The sequence below is a fragment of the Cavia porcellus genome, unplaced genomic scaffold, assembly GCF_034190915.1.
Source record: "Cavia porcellus strain 051 isolate PalLab524CR breed Dunkin Hartley unplaced genomic scaffold, mCavPor4.1 scaffold_5, whole genome shotgun sequence".
In the NCBI taxonomy this organism is placed as follows: Eukaryota; Metazoa; Chordata; class Mammalia; order Rodentia; family Caviidae; genus Cavia; species Cavia porcellus.
This window is the reverse complement of record NW_026947488.1, coordinates 17,673,820-17,691,333: the sequence shown is the minus strand read 5'-3', so window position 1 is coordinate 17,691,333 and position 17,514 is coordinate 17,673,820. Positions and strand designations below refer to the sequence as shown.

General features: G+C 51.1%; 1 protein-coding gene across 2 annotated transcripts in view; it reads left to right on the top strand.

Annotated features, from left to right (window-relative positions):
• The first annotated feature begins 5,368 nt into the window (after positions 1-5,368).
• Positions 5,369-17,514, top strand: part of Gdap1l1 (ganglioside induced differentiation associated protein 1 like 1) — a 30,409-nt gene continuing 18,263 nt past the window's right edge. Inside the window, exons 1-3 of one of the 2 annotated variants that reach the window (XM_003467668.5) lie at positions 5,369-5,847; positions 13,997-14,189; positions 15,038-15,211. In XM_003467668.5, coding sequence (XP_003467716.3) covers positions 5,668-5,847; positions 13,997-14,189; positions 15,038-15,211 — 547 coding nt within the window. In that variant the 5' untranslated portion in view covers positions 5,369-5,667. Of the gene's footprint in view, positions 5,848-13,946; positions 14,190-15,037; positions 15,212-17,514 lie in introns of both variants that reach the window. The other variant, XM_063248294.1, reaches the window with a different exon arrangement.

The following is a 17,514-nucleotide window of genomic DNA, read 5'->3' as shown; positions in this document are numbered from 1 at the left end:
TTTAATAGCTTGTTGGATTTTAGAATTGCAGGTAGGGAATTATTGGCTCCTATAACTCTTAAATCCATGGGGAGTTGGAGCTTTATGGCTGCTTAAGATAGTATTATGGTTTGAATCTCAGATGACCTCCAAAACCTTGGGTACTGAAAGTTTGGTCCCCAGCTGATGATGCTCTTTGGAGGTGCTTGGCATTTGAGGAGATAGAGCTTAGCTGGAGAAAGTAAATCATTGGGGGCCATGCCCTTGATAAGTCTATCTTATCCTAGAACTAATAACTGGAGCAAGGGAGGGCAGGATCACCGTGACTGGCTTTAACCACTGGCAGCAGGAGTGGGAAGAAGCTCACTCCCACAAGATGCAATGTGATGGGCACTGCGGGGAGAATGGATGTTGGAGAGATTATCACAGTGCTCACAGTGTGCATTTTGCTATGAATTGTTTATGTCTTCTGTCCTTTAAAGTAGTTTTAACTATGTTTGATTGGTTTGTAAGAACTTTTATATATGATTAATGTTTCTGTTGTACGAGTTGTGAATATTTCTCCCCATCTGTTGCTTATCTTTTAACTACATTTCATGATTATTTTCATGCAACAGAAGTTTTTGAGCCCTGTATGTCAAATTTACAATCCCTTGCCCAGCTCTTTTAATCCAAGCAGGAACTGAAATGTCTAGGGATGTGGAGGGAAATGAAATTGGCAGGGGACCGAAGTATCCTCCAAGACTTTAAAAATAATGTCACCTTTGAGAATTAGAGCTACCCTCAACCAGTGGAATTAGTATACTGGAAACAAGAAGGAAAAGACCCTAAAAATATGGAATGGAGACTTTAGAAAGATGAAGAATTTATTAATTATTGCAATCTCCATTGCCTTGTTTAAAATGACAGGGTTGGGCTAGGGATATAGCTCAGTCCTAGAGCACTTGCCTAGCTTGAGCAAGGCTCTGAGATCATTCCCCACACTGCCAAAGGTAAGAAAAGAAAAAGAAAGACAATGTTTACTTTCTTGGGAAGCTTTGGGTCTTGAGGGGCACTGCATCTTTTATACCTCTTTTGAGACACCTCTTATGCCCATGATTAAAGCCTCACATGAGGCTTCCTGGTTGGGAATCATAATAAATGTAGATGCACCTTTGTGGGTTTGGGCTTTTGTATCTAAAATTATTTTTGTTAGCTCTCATCCTAAACATCTTTCCTATTGGTATCCACGGGAGAGTTTGACTTAAAAGGAGAAAGTAAGATAAATGAATGTTGTTTTTTGTAAGCATTCTCCCAAGTAAGAGGCCTTCCTCCGCTGCTCCTCCCCAGCTCCCCTGCATTTTTTTCCTCCTCCCAGCATCAGCACCGAGTACACTGCAGTATAACTGCCTGGGTTTCCTGTGGAAACACAAGCAATTCACTGGGAAATAAATTAAAATGACCTCTAAACATTTGAAAGGTTGGTAATTCACCTATAGTTAATGAAATTCAAGAAAAGAATGCCACCTGAGAAATACAGATGAAAGAACAAAATTAGAAAATCATCAGCCTCCGATCAGTGACTCAGTCAAGGCTGTGAGTGGTAAAGGGCCTGGATATCTGAAGGTACTAGCGAGAGAGGAGAACTGGACATTTACCAGGGAGAGATATGTTGCCACCTTCGTCCCATGTTCAAACTCGGCATTATCCATAGTGGGACACCAAGAAACTGTGTGTACTCCTGTTGGGAGGTAACTTGAATCACATAGCACTACCAGGAGGTAGCCATTAAATTCTTGCCCCATTATATTTAACCCATCCTAGATTATAAGAAATAATAGGGATGGGGGTTGGGAGGGTAGCCCAGTGGTAGAGTACTTGATAAGCATGTTTGAGGCTAAAAGGAGATACACTGAAGGAATCAGATAAATCTTAGCATGGAACGTTGTATAAGGGCTGACTCTGGCTCTTCACGAGCCCAGGTCATGGGGGTAAAAGACAGGACCACTTAAGAAATAAGACAAAAATTTCTGTACTCCTTGGTTGAATCCTGGTCAAACCAACTATAAACGCATTCTGGCTACACCATGGAAATGTGAAAATGAACTAGATTATTAAGGCTGGTTTTGGTGGTATTGGAGATTGCACCCAGGGCTTTTGCACTGAACTACATCCCAGCCTTTTTTGTTTTTTGTTGTGAGACAAAGTCTCACTAAATCACTAAGTTGCACAGGCTGTGCTAGAGCTTGAGATTTTGCTGCTTCAGCCTCCCTAAGTGCTGGCATTACAGGTGTGTGCCACTATGCCTGTTTGATTTTAAAGTGTTTTATGCATGAAAATGACCTATTGTTAGATATAAACTTTTCAAGTACTTTATGATATATCTAACAGTGAAATATTTAGTTTGAGAAATAATGTGATAGCTGTAACTTATTTCAAAACACTACACTTCCCCAATTAAACAAATATGGCAAAGTTTAATAATGATTATGTCTAAGTGATGGAAATATGAGTGCTTATTAGGTACTTTCTTGGATTTGTTGTATGTTTCAAAGATGGAAAAATTAAAGATTCCATTTTTCACCCATAGATATGCAAAGAAAAAGATGTTTAAAATTTTTGCTGGGTTGGGCTGGGAATGTACCTCAGTGGCCAAAGACTTGCCTAGCATGGTGGAGGCCCTGGGTTAGATTACCAGCACTGGAAAAAAGACAAAGACAAAATCATTAAAAATATGGCAAGAATATGGGGAAATGGCCATTTTCCTAGATTCTTTTTTTTTCTTCTTTTTTAAATTTTATTTAAAGAAAGACTAAACAAAACAGAAAATGGGCAGAAATAATACATTCTTTCAAAGAAAGAATAAACAGTAAGAAATCACTAGTTAATATTTACATTTTGTCCTCTTACAAATAGGTATTCAAGATACAAAAGTGGAGCATATAAAGTGGGGTTTCAAACAGCGAGACTGCAACCAGTTCTGTTCAACAAAAAATCACTCTGAGCAAAGAATAATAGTATTACTGAGTTTCACATTATGATACTCCTGGATCAGCACTGGGTACTGTAGTGTCTCTTTTTCTTCAAAGTATTTGTTCATTTCATCATGTGTCATAAGATCAGTTCTCATAAACTTTATTGGTTCTGTGCATACATGAGTCTTAACATGTATTTTTATCCTTTCTATATTAGAGGGAGGAACAAAACAAAGCAAGACAAAACAAAACATATTCCTATAAACACACATATAAGCCTGCTGTACAAGGGGTTTTACCATGGTTACTGTGTTGTCTCTTGTTATCTTCAATAGAATTGGCTATATCATCAGAAATAGTATAATTGAATATATCAGTACATAACAGTATAATAAAAACACAATTTTGTATGTAGTATAAAACTTCAAAAACAGGTAGTAATCAAGCCAGAATATGTATCATAGAGTCTTGTCATCTTCAGTGTAATTGCCTAAACTCTCAGACTTGATACTATCAATCATATAAGTTTTGAATAAAATCTGTCAATACCAAACAGCTATCAAACAAACCAGATTTAACTAAGATCAGTCATGATAAACCAGTATAAAAGTCATACAGGGCTCCAGATTAAGTTAATAGGAAATTGAAGATGATTACTGTGTTATATATCCTAGGTTCTTAGTGAGAGTGTTAATTGGGATCTTTGACAGAGATAGGTCTTTTGGATCCAGCAATGCCATGTTGAGGAATTTAACATGCAGATTATACTCAGATGTGTCCAAATGGATGAATAAGTCACCACAGCTTTATTTTTGTAACAGAAGATTAGAAGCAGCATATATGCTCATCAAGAGGAATTGCCACGTTAGTTTTTATGGTTTGTCTGTATAGCAGAAATGTTGAAAAGTGTGGGGTAGGTCTCTTGTGTTGTGTTCCTCAGTGAACAATGCAAAGGCCACGCAGTGTCCATTTCCCTATCTCTGGGGCATAGCCTGGCACACGCTGGTCCATAGTTAACACTTGTCAAGGACTGGATACACATGTGAACATGATTGCTGTGGTCAGGCCCTCTGGAAGCAATCAGGTTCAAGATGAAGAAGGAACTCCATGGTGTTTAATGTAACTCCCAGGAACTCCTGGGATTATAGGTGTGATCATGAACACCTGTAATCCCAGCACTCAGGAGGCTGAGGCAGGAGGATCACTGAGTTCGAGGCCTACCTGGGCTACAAAGTGAGGTAAAGTTTAGCCTGAAATGCATAGTGAAACCCTGTCTCAAAAAGATTTTAAAAAAGGTTAAAAAGACTAAATTTTGCAGCTCTATCAAATGTCTCAGGTCATGCGTCCTTGAATTCATATATTTGCATTTTCCCTTCAAGATGCACTATGTCTCTCTAAATTATTGAATAAGACACTCTGAAGAGAAAGGAGGAAATTTCATAAAAGAATTTGTTGAACCAGTGTAAGAACTGAGACTTGATAGAAAATGTAGCTCCAAGCTTCTTGGCAGCCAAGGCAAAAAGGAAACCCCTGACTCACAGAACCTCTGTTACCTAATAGAAGGAAGTTCACTGACTTCTCAAGAGCCATGTTTGAGTCTGGGAGGCGATGTGCCCGGGCGTTCCTGCATTAGGATATCCAGTACACAGGGGACCACATATATGGTGGTGGTCCCATAAATTATTTCTCACAATGATGCTGTGGTCATCTTTGTTTGCGTAAGAACCCTCTGAGAGGAACGCACCATAACAGCATGTCCCCTTTCCATCTACCGCCTCAAGAACTGCATTTGCCCAATGGTAGATTAAAACATGTGGGGCTTGGGTGTACTAAGGAACTTCATGTGAAGTCTCCATGGATTTTTAGGGTCACCCAAGGCAAAGACATAAGCTTTCTCGGACTCCTCTGATTGTGTCTTTCTCCTGGAAGAAAGTGGGGCCTTGGAGCAGGCACCTCTCTGGGTGTCCTCATCCCATCGGGGAAAAGTGATTACCGTGCAGATCAAATGAGACGGTGCATGCAGCCTGCTCCAGCAGATGAATGCTTTTGCTCTGCTGCTGTCTACATTATCATCACATCAAGACCTTATGGCTACAGAAACACAGACTCTGGAGCCAGATTGCCAAGGTTTGCCTCTCAGCTCCACCACTTCGCAGCTGGGTGACCTTGGGTAAGGTCACTTAGTCTTTGTGCCTTAGTTTCCTCCTCGGTAAAATGCAGGCTAAATGATCTGCTGTAGAGACCGCAGAGCACAATATGTGCCGTGTGCTTATGAAGTAAAGCGCACCCTTTGCACCCTTTGAGGTCCTTTAGAAGAAAATGATAGCCTCCAAGAAGACCAGCTATTTCCGACACTAATTTAAGAACGAACTGGATCTCTGTAACATCCGTGGTCCGCGGAGGTGTTTCCTTAGAAGGCGGAGGGAGCCAGTGTGTGTGTGGAGTCCTGTGGCAGGTGACCGCGCGGGCCCTCCGGGGGGCGCGAACCGCTCCCGGCTGCGCACCTCCGCGATCCCGCTGCCCAGCGAGGTCCGGCGGCGGCGCGGCCGGGTGGGAGGAGCGCGGAGCTCCCGGGATCCCCTCGCCCCCTCCCCCACCGCCCAGTGAGTAATGACATTCGCGGGGAAGGGGGGAGGGAGAGAGAGGGACAGGCTCGGCGAGGCCATGTGATGCGGGGCGAGAGAGCCGCCGCCGCCGCCGGAGCCGCCTTCTTCCTCCTCGGATCGCGGGCGCCATGGCGACCCCCAACAACCTGACCCCCACCAACTGCAGCTGGTGGCCCATCTCGGCGCTAGAGAGCGATGCGGCCAGGCCGGCCGAGGCCCCCGACGCGCCCGAGGCGGCCAGCCCCGCCCATTGGCCCAAGGAGAGCCTGGTTCTGTACCACTGGACCCAGTCCTTCAGCTCGCAGAAGGTAGAGCAGCGCGGGGCGCCGGGCCGGGGACCAGCAGTCTGGGGGTGGGGGGGGGGCTGCGCCCCGGGGAGGAACAGCACCGGTCCCGGGATCGTCCGTTTAGCCCCGTCCCCTCCCGGAAAGACCCGGTGTGTGGGGGGCTTGGAAGAGACACAAAGGCGAGGGGAAGGGAAGAGACGCTGCCGCGGGAAGGGCGGGGGCGCCGCCGCGGGGAGGAGACGCGCTCCCTTCTGCTGCCGTCCGGACACGCGGCCCCCAGGTCACGGCTCCGTGCCCTCTCTCCTGGCTGACACTCCCAGCCGTGCCCCCTTCCTCTTCTCCGGAGGGCGAAGGAAGGAAGGAATTAACACACGGCCTCAGGCCAGCCCCACTCGCCCAGCAGATCTGCTGTGTTTTGTGCTTCAAGCGCAGTCCGGCTACGGCCCCCGAAATCCTTTGGGCCCAGGGGAGCGGGGACGTGGGGGGTGGGAAATCAGCCTGGTGCTGGGTTAGCAGGGTTCCCGCTTCCTTCGAGTGAAGCCAAGGACTGACTGCCCGTAAGATGGGGCACCTCTAAGAAACAGTCTCCCAACCCGTCCTTTCTCTGGGGCGTGCGTTCAGCACCATGGCCAGAGCCCAGAAGCATCCTGCTGGGGCCTAGGTGGCACCGCCAGACTTTTCCCTCCTTGGAAGAGCCTTTGTTCCATTCTCTGGCTTTTCCAGATGGAAAGGCAGATTCCGTGCAAAGAAAGGGCTTTGGACGCTGAAGACTTGGTTTTGAGTATTGGTCCAGGCTGTTTCATTGTGCTGGAAACAGGATAATGCTAGTGATAGTAGCCACCTGGAATTCCAGCCCTCACAAGAGGGCTGGGAATTTTGTAGAGGACAGAACGATGCTCCACAGAGCCCTACTCACACCTGAGCATGCACTAGAATTACCTGGTGCTCCCAGTTAAGATTCCGCCTGCTGAATTTGGCCCCAGAGGTCCTACTTCCATGGCCAGGTCCAGACCCTGGCTCTCCAGCAGGCCACTGGGTGATGCTGAGGAAGCCGGGCCACCGGCCACCTCTGGGTACCAGTTTAGGGATCCATCTTCCCCCTCACTCACTGTGAAGCTGTGGACAGGCCACCTTGTCTTTTCAGACCCTCAGTGGCAAAAACTGTGCAATGAGGCCAGTGTAATCACTTCCTCAGAGGGCCATTATGCCGGTGAAATGACATGGCTACACAAAAAGTGCTACTGCTGCTGCTGCTGCCTGGAGAGGGTCACAGCTCTGTTAATAGTGATGTTATGATGTCATTAAAATTCTAGGTAGAGGGGCTAGAGTACAGCTCAGCATGGACAAGACACTGAATTCAATCCCCAGTGTCTGTGCACAGTGATAAGAAACCCAGGGCCAGCATCACCCAAGGTCATCCTGGGACTCTTCCATAATTCTGCACATGCTTGCTGACCTACTGCATGTCGGGCCCTGTATAAGGCATTGGGCATTTGCAGATGAATCAGACTGACCTCCAGATTCCAGAACCACCTTCTATCCAACCTTCAAGTATCAGGCCCCAGTGGCTGGGCCTAGACAGGGGTCAAGAGGAAAGCACCTCCCATCCCCATCCCCTGAGGGATCCTTCGCTTCTCCCTCACAGAACATACCCTATTCAGTCCAAGCTCAGGGCTTGGGTGGTCTTGCAGTCAGAGATGGAACCACCCACTGCACCCCTATATTTCACTATGTCTTCACCAAGCTCCTGCTGTACCCTACTTTTGACTATCTCTCCACCAAGCTAGCCTGAACACCCTCCCATCTCTCTTGCCTGGGTCTCGGCTGCCTGGGTCTCGGCTGCCTGGGTCTCCCTTCTGGAACTCCATGGTCAATTCCAGAGGCAGTGCCACCTGGCAAAGAAGGGCATAGGCTCTGTGCTTACATGGGCTCGGGTTCCAGCCTTTTCTTTGCTGTTTATTGGCTGAGTAACCCAGGATAAGTCACTTCATCTATCTGAGCCTCATCACTTTATCTGAAAAAGGGAACTTTACATTCTTTCCTGCTTAATTCTTGGAGGTTTTAGAGGCCAGGCATATGTTAAGTGCTTGGCGTGTAGTAAGAGCTTAGCAGACAAGGTCTTTGCCTTCCCTCCACCTCCAAGGGCCTTGCATGCACAAATACAGGTTCCCCTGTTGTGAGAAGCTTATCCTTAACAGCACGTGAGCTGTTAATAGCAATAAATAGCTCACCTGCAGGTGAGATGACAGTACACTGGGCACGTGGGGCCATTCCAGACTCAGAGGGCAGCAGGACTGTGTGGGGTCCAGAGCCCGAACTCTGGGGACAGATAGGTTAGGTTTTAGGCTTGGCTCTGCCACTGACCAGCTGGGTCATTTTGCACAAGTATCTTTTTTTTTTTTTAACAGAAAATTTTTCCTTTTTTGGTCTTTTTCCTTTTTATCGGTATCGGGGATCGAGCTCACAACTGCCTGCTTGCAAGGCAGGCGCTCATGCCGCTGAGCTAAATCCCCAGCCCCTTGCACAAGTATCTTAAACTCCCCTCCTCCATTCATTACCCCGTCTGTAACTGAGAATCACGATACCACCTCCTGGACAGAGGATTCACAAAAGAACACTTGCAAATCATCTAGAACAGCACACAGTGCACAGAATGTGCTCAGTAAGTGCCAGTGCAGGCTGAAGGATCAGCCAGAGTCAAGGGACAGGCCCAAGCTGCCGCTTCTCAGCCACATGGCCATGTGTGGTGGCTTTATGTCCCTAGGTCTCACTTTTCTCTGCTGCTAATGGCAGTATCTTTCCTGACCAGGGGCTGTGTGGATTGAATGATGTCACACACGTTCACATGCCAAGCATCACACTTTACACAACAGCACCTGAACAGTGAATTTTCAAGCACCATCACAGGTGACAGTTTGAGGCCACTGGGTTTTCAGAAGGCTCCACGGTGTAGAGTAGTGTGAGTGTGCTTCCTGTCTCGGCCTTGTCTGCCTCTGGGGACTGTGGTGAGGTCGAGAAAGACAAAGATGCAGGGAGGCCAGAGAACAAGGTTGTAGCAGTGGCAGTCCTGCTGACCATCCACGTCATCTGACCCACTGTGCTCTGTGGTTTCCTTGGTGAGAGAATGCCAGGCATGGTGGTGCACACTGGGAATGTTAGAGGCTGAGGCAGGAGGATGACAACTTAGCCAGACCTGTCTCTGTAAAAAAAAAATTTTAAAAAGGCTGAGGATGCAGTTTAGTGTGAAGGGCCTGGATTCAATCTCTAGTACCATTAGTTAAATTAGTTAATTAGGTAATTAAACACATTAGAAGAAAATGCACTGGATTTGTGATGCAACCTGCCTGGCTACCTCCCTCTCCAGGCGTGAAAACGGCCCTTCCTGTCTGTATCCCCTGCCTTTTGTGCATCCTTCTGTCCTCACCCTTGCCAGCTTTTTTAGAAACCAAGATTGCTGTTTGCTAGCTTGTGACTGTGGGCTTGTAACTTACTGTCTCTGCCTGTGTCCTCTTTTGTAAAAATGAGGATATTGGTCAGTGCCCACATCACTTGGGGTGTGGGGACATGTCTTGGGACAGTGCCTGGCATAGCAGAAGTGCCCTGTGAATATTAGCTGTTGATACACTCTGGTCCCCACCAGGGAGCCTCTCCCAAGGCATCCATGGCTCCCTGCAGCATGCCTGACCCAAGGTCCCCTGGTCCCGTTCTTCCCAGTTCTGCCACAGTCTAAAATGGACCTGTGAGAGCTCCTCAACCAGCCTTCAGACCCTGGGGGGAAGAGACCCAGGTCTGGTCCTGCTAAGAACCAGCCCTGACTGCCAGGCTTGCAGGGGAGAAGCAAGAGGTGGAAGCCGACCTCTGCCTCCCGCCCTGGCCTTGCCTGTCACACTCCAGGGCCACAGTCCCCAACATTGTCCCTGCTACATTTAGCCATTTGTCAGTCCCTGTTCTCTCCAATAAGAGGCCCGCAGTGAGAACTGATGGGGCAGTGCCACCCATCACTCTCCTGCTCAGCAGCCTGCAGTGGCTCTCCAGTCCCTGCAGGAAAGAGCGAGGGTCCCACAGTGGCCTCAGGCCCTACTTCAGGTTCCTACCCTTGTTGGGATCAGGACAAAGTCAGGGGGAACTTGGATAGACTCTTCTCAGAGTGTTTCTAACTGACCAAGCTATAATGCATAGGATCATTAGAGAAAAAAGGAAACCAGTCATGTTGAAGTACAGCTATCTATTGAAATATTTTAAAAACAAATGTGTTATATAATGACATGTGTGTTTCTGCACTGACCCATTATATAACATGATTTAGTGGCGGGTCTGGCCACCGCTGTCGTGCAGAAGTCGAGATGAATGTACATGTTTGGAGGTAACTGCAGCAACTGTGAAGCAGGCCTGACACTGCCATACTTGGTCGCCCACGTCTGTCGCAGAACAGCATGCCTGTGCCAGTTTCCACTCCTGAGAGTGGCCACGCCACCTTCCCAGCCCAGGCCACGGGCCACCTGACTTACTCATGAGGCCCTTGGTCAGGCTGAGAGTCTTGATTAAAACCCCTGGTGCATGATCCTTTCTCTCTTATTCCCACACTGGGATCCAACTCCGGGGGAGGGAGGGGCGGCTCTACATCCCCCGCCCGCTTCATTTTATCTGGAGACAGGGTCTCACTTGGTTGCCCAGGCTGATCTTGAACTTGGGATTCCCCGCCTCAGTCTCCCAAGGAGCTGGGAATACAGGCCTTCGCCACCACGGCCAGCTGTTTCTCCCTCTGAGCTGTCTCCTGGCTGTCTCCTGCCATCCACCCTGCGGCGGCCACCCCGCCTCCCCCTGTGGCTGCCCAGCACACAGCCTTCTCTTCACCCACTCACTCCCAGGGCCCTGGGTTGCCCACTCCCTCACCTGTGCAAGCTCTGACTCAAACGTTGCCTTCTCTAAGAGGCCTGCCCCGTGGGCCACCCTATTTTAAACTGTCCCCCCGCCCTCTCCCTGACACTCCGACACCCTGACACCCATCCTACTCTACTGTTTTAACTGCTAATCACCTGTCTGCCCCCACTGGAACTCCAGCTCCCTTCGGGCAGGGATCTGAGTTTCTTTCCCCGCAGTCTCCAGTTCTTGGAACAGGACCTGGCACATAGTCAGCACCCAGTGAATAAGTATTAAAAGTGATATATTTGTAAATCAGAGGTGTTACATAAAGAAGCTATTTGAGGGCTGACGATATAGCTCAGTGGTAGAAAGCTGGTCCAGTGTGCCCAAGGCCCTGGATTCTACCCCCAGGATGGGGGAGGGGGGATTTGCTTGATTCTATAAACCCAAAGCTGCTTTTAAAGAGTTCCTAAGTTTTTTGGGGGAAAAAAAGTTATTTGTGAAAAATAAACTAAGGCTCAGAGATTTGGAGTACCTTTTAGGAGATCACACAGCAACTAAATGGGTAGAGATGCCAACCCAGGTCATCACGTAAACAGGGGCCCGCCACAGTGCTTCACTGATGGGAGGTTTCCAGGCACCCACAGGGAAGGCGGTTTCCTCGGGAATGGTCAAGTCTGGTCACTTGGGTTGGTGACCACCTAAGTCTACCTCGTGGAGGGAGAGATGGCAGATGGCTTTGGTGGCAGCATGCCCTCCCCTCGGGCATGGCTTCCTCTCTGGGTTCTCCTCCCCCGACAGGATGGCACACAGCCCTGGCCTGCAGCTCAGCTAGAGGTGAATATCTCCTTGGCCACCTGCCAGGGTGACCCTGTGACCGCTCCAAACACAGGGCTGCTGTACCCCTGAGGAGAGTCCACTCCCCAGGCAGCTGCCACACCTAAGCCCTCACTGAAGTCCAGAGCCCTGCCAAGGCAGGAGGCTGAGCTTGGGACCTGCCAAGGACAGAGACTGGGCCAGGTCTCCTCTCCACCCACTCAGAGGCCCCTACATGGCCAGGTGACTCAGGGCCCTGGAGAGCCTGACTGCTGATGCTGCAGGGCCCAGGCTGGGTGTCCACGGAAAGCTCAGAGGCAGCTCCAGCCCCATGCTCTGAGGCTGCGGCAGGCCATACACCTCCAGGAGCCAGGTGCCACATCCGTATGCCTCTTGCTCATCGCATGCACGCACACATCCACACTAGCACACACGCAGTCCTGGAGCACCCCACTCACACACTCACCCACACACACCGGTACTCATCACACCCAGTTCCAAACAGACACCACCCCTGGGCTGTGCCCCTCCGTGCTGCACCTGGTCCCTGTCCCTGTCCCTGTGCCTGTCCCTGTCCCTGTCCCTTGTGGTCTCACAGCAGGACTGCAGAGCACTCTGTGAGAGTGGCTCAGCCCTCCCCCCTTTTGCTGATGAGTAAAAGGAAGCTCAGAGTGGGGTGGTGACAGCTCTGAGGTCACACAGCATTGCCTTGGCTAAGCCCAGCTGCAGAGCAGGGTTGCTGCCTCCAGCCTAGGGGCTCTGCCCACACCAGGGACCCCAGCCGTGGGACTCTGCCTAACGCAGCAACTGAATCTGTGAGTGTTATGTTCAGGGCTGATTACCTCTCCCTCCCTACAGTCTGCCAAACAAAGGGATTGTTCATGATAGCTATGATGTGCGAGCACCAACCAGGCGTGTGTGTGTGTGTGTGTGTGTGTGTGTCTGTAAGAATAGTGCTGTTAAATGTTAGGACCTGTGTACTAACCTCCTGTGCTGGGGTTCCATACACATCTCTATCTTAGCCTCACACTGGCCTTAAGGAAGACACATTCCTCACTTCATAGAAACCAGGGATCAGAGAGGTCAACTGATTTGTCCACAGTCACACAGCAAATAGGAAGTAAAGCCAACCTTCCACTCCAGGTCTCTCTGCCTCCAAAACCTAGTCTAACACAAATACCTAAGACACGTTATCCTACTATATGCCAGATACTATCCCACAAGGATCGATGCGGCTAATCCTCACACAGTCCTCTGAGGAAATGCCTTGGGGTGGCCTATGGCAGCAGGCACCCAGAGGTAAAGCAACTCACAAAGCTAAGACCCCTAGCAAAGAAGACGCAGAGCTGCATGTTGAGTGGCCACTGCCCCAGTCCCACACTGCTGCTTCTGGTTATCTGACCCCTCCCCAGGAGGGGATGCCTGGCCCTGGGCCGCCCACTGCAGATTCAGAGCAGAGAGAAGCAAGAAGAGCCTCAGCCGCTCTCAGCTGGCCTCTCCCCTGGCGGAGAGATGGTGGGGAGGGTGGTGGTGAAGCAGAGTTCCCCCCAACCCCTTGCTAGGCTTCCCCTTGAGTCTCAGCCCACGCGGGAGGGCACTTGGACCAGGTGACCTCTAAGCATCTCCAGCCCTGGGTCAGGAGCCTGCTCGGCCTCAAGGCTGTTAGCTTCTACCAGCTCAAGTGTCTGCCTGGGACTCCCTAGACACAAGGGGACACTCAGGGAGGACAAGCTAAAGACTCCATTCAGGATGCCCTTGGGGAAGAGGGTATGGCCTGGAAGTCCAGAACTATTGCTCCCAGTTTTAAGTTTGCTGCCAAATTGCTGTGTGACTTTGGATAAGTCGCTCACCTTCTCTGGGCTTCAGTTTTTTCACCAAGGAAGATAGGGATCTATTCCCTGTTCTGCCCACCCACTGTGAGCATCCAGTTGGCAGTCAGGTGGGAAGGTCTTGGGAGGAAATAGTGGGCTCTGGCAAGTTATTTTTCAACTTACTTTGCTTCCCACATAATATGAACATGCAGCTATTGATTCTGATGGTGATTAGTTTCTGGGAATTTTTCTGGCCCCATCCACCGTTGGAGGCCAGGCTGAGGGTCTGATCACAATAACAGTCAATGTGAACCCAATGCCATCTAAGTGCCAGGCATGGAACTGGTACTATTAATACTCCCAGCTTGCCCATAAAGAAACTGAGGCTCAGCCGCTTGCACTCGCCCGGCCAGGAATCCTGTCCCAGGAGAGTCTAGCTGTAGAGCCAGCCCTGGACCACCGGGCAGCACTGTCCCTTGTCGCAGTGTAGGGCTGGGTTCTTCCTACCACCAAGTACATCCCCTGGGATCTGCTTCCCCTACCGGGTGCCCAAGAATGGACTGAAAGCAACCATGTCCCCTCCCATGTGTGACCTCTGACCTCCCTCCCCGCATGCCCCGCCCACCGCAGAGGGCCCCCTTGTCCGCCCGCCTCCCCCGCTCTGACCCTGGCACCTGCAGGTGCGGCTGGTGATCGCCGAGAAGGGGTTGGCGTGCGAGGAGCGGGACGTGAGCCTACCGCAGAGCGAGCACAAGGAGCCCTGGTTCATGCGGCTCAACCTGGGCGAGGAGGTGCCGGTCATTATCCACCGCGACAACATCATCAGCGACTACGACCAGATCATCGACTACGTGGAGCGCACCTTCACGGGAGGTACGGCGCTCCCACCATGCGGGCACAGGTTAGACAGGGTCCCTTGCCACACCTGGGGACATTCACTGGGGCCCTGGGCAAGACCCAGGCTCCCCAGAAAGAGCCACGGGACACAGGCAGGGATCCCTGCCCCCCAGGAACCACAGAGCCATGGGCGTAGCCGGATTCTGGGCCCAGAGACTCCTGCCTGGGACTCTGATGCTCTAGTCCCTTCCTCAGGACCTCTGAGCTCACGGGCACAATCACAGACCCCCAGAGTCCTTCGGGTCTCCATGGGCAGCACCCGGCTTTCCCAGGGGTTCAGGCCTTGAACAGAGACCAGCCCCCTGAAACTCCTTAAGGACAGTCACAGCCAGGCTCCTCCTGAGACCCCACAGATATGGTCGCAGACACTTTAGAATCCCACAGACACAGCTGGATCAGGACACCCTGAGCTCGAAGGGGCCTCACTCTCTTTGGTTGACAAATGCAGGGTGAAAGAAGAGTAGGGCTCACCCCCACTCACCAGGCGCTGAGTCTACCCCAGCACTGCACAGGACGAAAATAAAAATAATTTATCAGCGATTCCAAGTCCAAGAGACTTAGGGTTCTTTTTTTTTTTTTTTTTTTTTTTTAACTCTAGGCTTGCAGTCTCTTGAATCAGGTGACACTGGTCACAGACCCTATTTGCCATAGTCTGAGATGAGAGGAGTTGACCCTAGGGGACAGGTGGGCATGGCACAGTGAGGAGAGGCAGCCCTGGGCTGGTTGGGTCCTTACTGGGCAGTGGCCGAATCCTGGGAAATAGATGGTTCTGGAATCTCTGGCGCTTAGGGATTGTGGGTGCTAGCCTTGGTGTTGCTCTGCAGAGCACGTGGTGGCCCTGATGCCCGAGGCGGGCAGCCCACAGCATGCGCGGGTGCTGCAGTACCGGGAGCTGCTGGACGCGCTGCCTATGGACGCCTACACACACGGCTGCATCCTGCACCCTGAGCTCACCACTGACTCCATGATCCCCAAGTACGCCACGGCTGAGATCCGCAGTGAGTGCTGGGGCGGGCGGAGCCCCTTGCTCTGTGGACATGAGTCTCCTTTCTGCACCCTGCCCTCCCATGCCTGGGTCTCCTTGTTGGCTTCCTCTTAGTCTTTCTTTCTCTGTCCTTTAATTTGTCCCTCTCTTTGTGTCCTCGGGTCTCTCTCTCTCTCTCTCTCTCTCTCTCTCTCTCTCTCTCTCTCCCTCTGTCTCTCTCTCTCTCTCTCTCCCTCTGTCTCTCTCTCTCTCTCCCCTTCCCCATCCATCTTGTTCATCCTGTTGCTAACTGAAGGTGCCTGTCTCCCTCTCCAGCAGCCTCTCTCTCATCCCCCTGCCCAAAACCCTGCTCTTGTCCTGTCACCTATAGAGGCTGCCGCTGTGGTTCTCCAGAGGCTTTTGTTGTCTGGAGGATCTGGGAACATCCCAGGGTAATCTCAGCCCTAAAGAGGCCGAGGCAAGAGGATTCCTACAAGTTTGGTTACATAGTGAGTTCAAGGCCAGCCTGAACTATGTAGCAATATCTTGCCCCCCAAAAATATTTTTTTTTCTTCTAGTCCAACCAATGTGATCAGGGCAGCATGGAGGATGGGGAGCTTTGAAGATGCCCATCTCAGCCTCTAGGGTCATGGTGACATCCAAGGATGAGGGGCACCATGTCAGCTTCTGGGCTGGGACAGATATGGTGGACAGAGAGCAGAAGGACATGACCTTGGTGGCAGTGTAGCTCAAAGGCACATCAGGGCTTGAGTGGGAGATGGGAGCAGGTGTGGCAGAAGAGGTGTTTCGTGTAGAGAACAGTGGAGGAAGGGTTCTAGGCAGCAGCAGGTGCAGAGCTGCATCTTACAAAGACCACTCCCCCAGGGAAGAGTAGACTGAGCTGCTAGGAGGACCCAGCTGTGACCTAGGTGGGCAGAGATGGTGGCCTGGCCTGGGGGAAGCAGTCTAAGTGCTGCTGGGGTAGTGTGCTCCCCTTGACCAGTCAAGGGTTCAAAGAATGCCCCACCCCCTCTCTCCTTTGAGGGAACAGAATCTCAGAATTCTAGCCTAGATGGAAAGGGAAGACCACAGGCTACAAAGAGAGCAGACGCTACTCAGTGCCTCCCCCCGTTTATGCAAGGTCTTCCCTTAGCCTGGTCTACCCTCCTGAAGTCTACAGAGAGCCCTGTGGGCAGCCCCCAGGGACAGGCAAGAGGGAAGATGTTGTACTTGACCTTCACATTCATAAAACATCAATGAGACTTAATATAGCCCCAGAGCTGGCAGGGTGGGAGCTGTTTGCTGGGCAGTGTACCAGGCCGGGGATGGGCCGGTGGGTGGTGAACCTCAGAGGGCAGAAGGTAAAGGACAGCATCTCCCTCCCTCGCTCCTCCCATTCTCCCTCAATGCTCACTGCACTCCTGCTCGGTGCCAGGACTGTGTTGGCCTTTAAAGATAACCCAGAGGAAGCTGACACAGCCCTGCTCTGCGGAAGCTCATGTGCCAGCGAGAGAAACGCACATCCAGAGATAACCACATTAGCATCAGTTTCCCTCTTCCAGGGCAGCACAGGTAGAACACCACACAAGTGCAGGGGGACATTTTTGTGTAGACCACAGGGGAGTGGCGTTGAGCCTCGGCAGCTGTAACCAGTGTGTATGCATTGTTTGGCACAAGTCTGTAAAGTGTACACTGGGAGCAAAGGCACTGAAGGTCTGAATCCCTCAAGGATCAGGGAGGATTCATGGAAGAGGTGAAAGACGGGATGGATGGGAGGTGAAATAGACCTGCGGGCCCCGCAAAGAGACATGGAGAGCTGGAACGCTGAGCGCAGGGAGCAGCAGGCCTGGGGACTGTGCGTGGGGACAGTGCCTCCCCGGAGCTGGGAAGAGAGAGAACCAGGGTCTGCACTAAGGGAGACTGAGAGGCTTGGGAGGGCCCGGGGGGGGGGGCAGAGTGAGAAGAGGTGTGAGAAAGACTGAGGAGGGCGAGTGCTGAGCACCTGGGGCCGAGCTGAGGCTCGGAGGAACAGAGGACAGCCCTGCGCCTGGCTGGGCTTTGTAGGCCAGTGGGTGCCACATCGGGAGGAGAGGGGACCTGGGAGGAGGATGCACTCCTGGTTCCCAGTTCTACCTGTTTCTGGCCTCTCCCATTCATCTGCAAGGGCACAGGCTCCTCCACAGTGAGCTTTGCCCCCTTGTGCCCCAGGCAGCGGCTCTCTGGGTCCCACAGCTTTGCATTCATTACCGAAGGTGCAGCATCATAGAGACTCCATCACGGGTCAGTCTCTCCTGCTAGCCTGAGCCTCAGCAGGCAGCCTCTCTTCCATGCCGTGTT